Here is a 5,349-nt window from a genome sequence, read left to right as displayed (position 1 = left end):
TCAAGCATCTTAGTCCTAACAAAACAGAGAATCACAATTGCCTCAGGAATATGCAACGCTATACTCTGAGGTCACATTCAGAGAACAAATCAGAAGATCTTGCAGCATGTCGAGTCAACTCACGTACAACATTAATATGTATTTTTATATCCACTATGAATTACTCTCTCATGTGTGTGTGTGTGTATTTTTTCTCTAGATACCAAGAACCATTTTTCTTGATTTACATTTACACACAAACATCCAATGTTACCGACACACATCTCACTCGCATGCCTAGCTGCCTGGCATGTTTTTGTGACGGATTCCTTGGCGGTTGCTAGTAGTACCCTATAAATATTGCTCATAGATAGTTCATGCTGCCACTTGTTGCAGTTGGTTGCATCGAAATTTCGTTGATTCCAGCCAATCAACAAGTTTTTCTACTAAAGCTTAGTATGTACTCACGGGAGTAACTTAAGTCTCTGGCCGAGGGATCTTTACTTTAAAAAGGTTTGATCTGAATCTATCTTGAAAGAACAGCTTGAGGTCTCGCTTATTAAGATCAGGCTTTTATGTTCTACATTTATTAAAGAAAGTATTCTAGAGAAAGAGAGCACACTTTATTCAACTTGCAGTTTACATAGGCTAAGATGTACACTGAAAACACAAAAGCTAGTGATGCCAAATAAACCATACATGTGCTTTTTTTCTTTGCATTCCTCTCGATAAACTTGCATATCTTACATTGTGTTGTTCCTGTAATTGATGCAAAGATCTAATAATTTCACATCTATCAGTCCTAAAGAGTGCAAGCTGTCCATATACACACAAGGTAATGATGACGGAACCTATGGTTGCAGGCACAAAGGAAAGTTCATGCCTTCTTCAAAACGACAGAACCGTAGTTAGCTTGGCATGAGATCGGGCGTACCTCAGGTGGAGCACGGTCTGTACTACGAGATTGTAAGACAGCATAGAAAGGCGACTTGTAGCGCAAAGTGGACGTACAAAGCTAGCCAAGCCAGCGGAAGCCGTGTGTTTGTAAGATGTGTCCTTGTATTTGTAGTAGCACGCATAAAAAACAGAGAAAGTTGTTGGTTTAATGCCTCCAGTGTATATCAGCAAAACTTAAATTGTGAGCAATCAGAAGTAGCGCCAATTTTTCAGAAAAAATAAACTGAAACATAGTGCGCCACAGAGCAAACACAATATCCATGAATCAAGATTAGCTGCAGGAATTAGAAGATCCTCTGCACACTGATGGGCAGATCCATCCTTGGACCCACTCTCTAACATCTCGGAAAGATTAATCTCAAACCATAGACAAATTCGAAAGTGATCAGGCCCAAGAACTTCCGAAGTAAACAAATGAACATTGTAGCAAACTGACTGGATGACTTTAGTTTGAACAATCCAACAAGCAATTTAGCAGCACAATACCCATGACAAAGTGATACAACATTTGCGCGACTGAACCTACTCCAATTTTGGTCCTATTCTGTATCTGAAACTCATCGGTGGACACAGAGCATACGACCACAGCAAAGCAGGGCACAATTCAGTTCTAGATCAGATCTCAAGCAAGTGCTACTCTGGAGGCCGGTCGCCAGCAAGAGCAAAGGAGTAGTAACCCACGGACCTGTTGAGCAGCGAGGCGAAAAAAATAAACTGAAACAGGGGCTCAGGCGATGGACGGCTCAGGCGATGGACAGCTCAGGCGATTAACTTTCAAGAGGAGACATACCTCTGGTGTAGCCGCCTCAGGCGACGGACGGCTTGACGGATGTTCTCCTTCCGCCGGCGAACTTGGCATTGGACGGCTCGACGACTCGACATCCCAGACTCCCAGCTATCTTGCTCTGGCAGCTTACTGGTAGCAGACCAAAATGCTTGGATGCCTGTTCTGGAAGTTGTTCCAAATTTGTGCAGCTCCCTAGGTGGACTAATAGAAGGTTGAACAACGTTTTGTTAATCAGATACAGCATCCCTACACTTAAAAAATGCATAAACAAAATCTACCTCATTAGATGCATCCTTATATGATTCTTGGCAGTTAGTTGAACACAGAGATAATAAGAAACACAAGAAACTGGCTTTTTAAACTTGCATTATTGCAGTATGCAAGAAATTGATGATATTGTCCCCAAGTGGTCTAACAATGCACCAAGTGATTATGTAGAGAATTATAGATTCGCCAAATTCTTAAATCGGTATTTTAGTCAAACAACATTTGTTAATTTGAAACTATTTGATATTGTTGATTGTTCGTAAGTCTATTTTAGTTAGAGAATGTTCTCAATCGGATTACCATCCCTCTTTCTTTCAATTAGGTTCAGCAAATTCCTGTTATTACCTTGACAGTGCCCACTGCTGGACAGAGTTAATATTTTTGGCAAGAAATCTCTGTTATAAATGGTCCAAATTTATCTATATGTATTATGTATATCCCCAACAATAGAAAAAACATTCTGGTCCTCTTCCTCGCTAGCAAATTTTCGTCAGAGATAGGGATATGCCAATGACCTTTCTCTGATTTCTGAGTTTCAGAGGTAGAGGGTGGAAAAATTAGAAAGTCAACAAAGGGCTAGATGAATCTGATTGAAAAACTAAAACAAACAGAATATCTTGTTGTGCATAAATAATCAATTATATGTCCAATTGGTACTGTCCAGTTAAAGGTCGAAGCTAGAATCATAGATCTTACAACTGTACTTCCGAAAAGAACTTTTATTATTGCTAAATGTCAGGATCTCATATCATACAATCATAGTCCTCCTAGATTAGGATTATACCAAATTAGTGAACGAATAAAATAACTACAATTTGGAGCTTCAAGTAAAGCAAACGGTTAACTAAATTCTCTAGTCGACAGCCATGTTGGTACCTGAAGAATCACCCTCCCCCCTGCTGTTAGTTCAGCACCTCGGTCCCTCGCTCTTGGCGCAGCATCCGATCCCAAATCTCCAACCTGGTAGCCAATTCTGGTCAACAAATAGTAGCATGGAATACTTTTACAACTAACTTAGAATCAGAAAAAAAAGACATGCTTACCATGTTGACGTACATGACACTGGAACCACTCGTGCAATCATTTTCTAGATGTGTCTCTTTAGGTTCAAAACTGTGAATTTAAGAGATGCGCTTCTCTGAAAGCATAAAGATGCCATATCAGACTCGACACTTGGCTCAACAAATCGTACAGTTCGGTGCAAGTATTTATACTGCTTTCATGTGCAAATCCAAGTGAGAGTAGTATATTGGTAATCCATATTTCAGATGGAAACAGGAAAACAGAAGTGTGATTTTAGAGGTGAATACCTTATCCTCCACCTCTTGGATAAAACAGTCGCCGTCAGATGTGTGGTGAAGTGCTGGCCACCATGCGATCAATGCAAACAAGCACACCACTGCCCATCATATTTTGGGGGGAAATTATATAGGAGTGCTCTCCGGCGTTCATCCTTTGTTCTGTGTTTTCTTTTCACTTCTTCTTTGCAATTCTTGTTCTTGTCAGGCGACATGAAAAATCGACGAAGGGAAAAACAAAATAATAAAGTAAGAACAGAGGCAACGGACGCCATGGTGTGAGCTGTGAGCACAAAAATTCCTCTCACTGAATTTTTACAGCTTGGTCGACCTTTCACTTGGGCCCTTTTTTCACCACATGCCAACATCATTGGCTGCGTGGCGGTGTTGGTGGCGGAGGCGCGGCCACAGAAGGCATTCCGCGCGGACGGCACTGCCACCGCGGATGACGAAGATGCTGTCAGTTGCTGTCGATCTACCACCAATACAAATCTTGTTTTCTAAAGAGAATCTCACCAAACAAAACCTGAAGAGTTTTATTGAAAGTCAGCCAGATGCCCTTCTCCAAAATAGTACTATTTTCTATTAAGAGAAGCATAAGTGACATATACAATGATTTGCGTTTGCAAACTACTCTCATGAGCTGCTTGCAGCGCTGTGTCATGTCCTAAACAATGCAATCCAGTATGTACAGAAGGCAAAAGTGTAAAGATAAAAACTACCAATACAATGTTTCAGAGTTACTATAAGATGAGATCCCCGTTGGACGTTCAATCAAAGCAATTCAGAGGATCCCCACATCTAAAGATTTTAGTAAACGTTTTCACTGCCTTTGATTGATTACAACAGATTTATGCCTATTGTTCAAAGCTCATGCCTATAATCCTATGGAAACTATTAGAAAGCATGTGAACAGAACAAAAAAACATCTATTGATCTCCATCCATCATGCCATGTATGTTGGTTCCCTTGCAGTTCAGGTAAGACAAGACAACCAAATTAAGCAATTGAACAGAGAAAGCCATCCTGCAGGAGCAGAGGAGCAGGATTGATCAAGCAGTTGGGAATCAGTTCAAAAACAAAGAGGAAAGGGGGAGAGGCTAGGGTGGAACTAAGCTCACGGGAAGGTAGTGAACGGAGGGAGCGCAGCGACCGCGGCCAGAGCCTCCGCGTCCGTGTCGCTGTAAGCCTCGGCCGGATCGGACGCTGCCCCGCCTCCCGCGCGTCCTCCTCCTCCCGGCCGTTTCCCGCGGCGGAGAGGAGCGTGATGAGCAGCTGGTCGCGGTCGGCGGCGTGCGCTCGAACCGGCCGGCGCGGGCCAGGAGCGCGGCGGCCTGGGCCTCGCCTTCGGCGAACCGCGCCTGGAGGACTCGGACGACGCGGGGAGGAGGGCGCGGCGGAGAGGAGACAGGCCAGGGTGCGGGGAGGACGGCGCGGCGGATGATGGCGTGCCGGCGGCGGGGGGGAGCGGCGGATCCATCGGTGGGGTGCGCGGCCGCACGAATTGGGGATGGGTATTTTTTTTCTATCGAACGCGTGCACGGGTGAGCCAGAAATACGAAACGTTTTTTCCATATTATTTAACGGACTGCGGGTTAATTCAAAAAAGCACAGAGACCTTTGTGTAAAAACGCCGTAACGGTGAACCCAGAGACTCAATCCGTGCTTTATTATTAGGGAGAGATTTATCATGATATAAAGAAATATAAATAATAATTTTATTTTTGCCTTTAGGGCATATTTCCTTCAGTCTCCCACTTTCACTAAAGTTAATAATCTAAGTCACATCGTCATGTGATTTAACATGAATAGTTCACATCTTTATGTGATTAGTTCACATCTCCATGTGACTAACACCCAAAGGGTTTACTAGAGTCGATAATCTAGTTCACATCCCTATGTTTTTCTTGTGAGAGAAATTTAGTTAACGGGTCTGCCACATTCAGAGTCGTATGTATTTTGCAAAATTTCTATGTCTACAATGCTTTGCACGGAGCTACTCTAGCTAATTGCTTCCACTTTTAATATGTATCTAGATCGAGACTTAGAGTCATCCAGATC

General features: G+C 42.9%; 1 protein-coding gene across 1 annotated transcript; it reads right to left on the bottom strand.

Moving 5' to 3' along the window:
- Window positions 1–1,308: 1,308 nt before the first annotated feature.
- Window positions 1,309–4,833, bottom strand: LOC125517252 (uncharacterized). Its single transcript, XM_087527119.1, has 8 exons — window positions 4,410–4,833; window positions 4,241–4,314; window positions 3,805–3,814; window positions 3,301–3,721; window positions 3,034–3,128; window positions 2,867–2,950; window positions 1,727–1,924; window positions 1,309–1,621 (listed from the first exon to the last, which is right to left on the bottom strand). The coding sequence occupies exons 1-4, from the start codon at window positions 4,766–4,768 to the stop codon at window positions 3,640–3,642; spliced, it is 525 nt and encodes a 174-aa protein (XP_087383245.1). The 5' UTR covers window positions 4,769–4,833; the 3' UTR covers window positions 1,309–1,621; window positions 1,727–1,924; window positions 2,867–2,950; window positions 3,034–3,128; window positions 3,301–3,639.
- Window positions 4,834–5,349: the final 516 nt, after the last annotated feature.

The sequence above is a fragment of the Triticum urartu genome, chromosome 6A (genome assembly GCF_056163025.1).
Source record: "Triticum urartu cultivar PI428250 chromosome 6A, HENAU_Tu73, whole genome shotgun sequence".
Classification (NCBI taxonomy): domain Eukaryota; kingdom Viridiplantae; phylum Streptophyta; class Magnoliopsida; order Poales; family Poaceae; genus Triticum; species Triticum urartu.
This window is presented reverse-complemented; position numbering and strand designations above follow the sequence as displayed.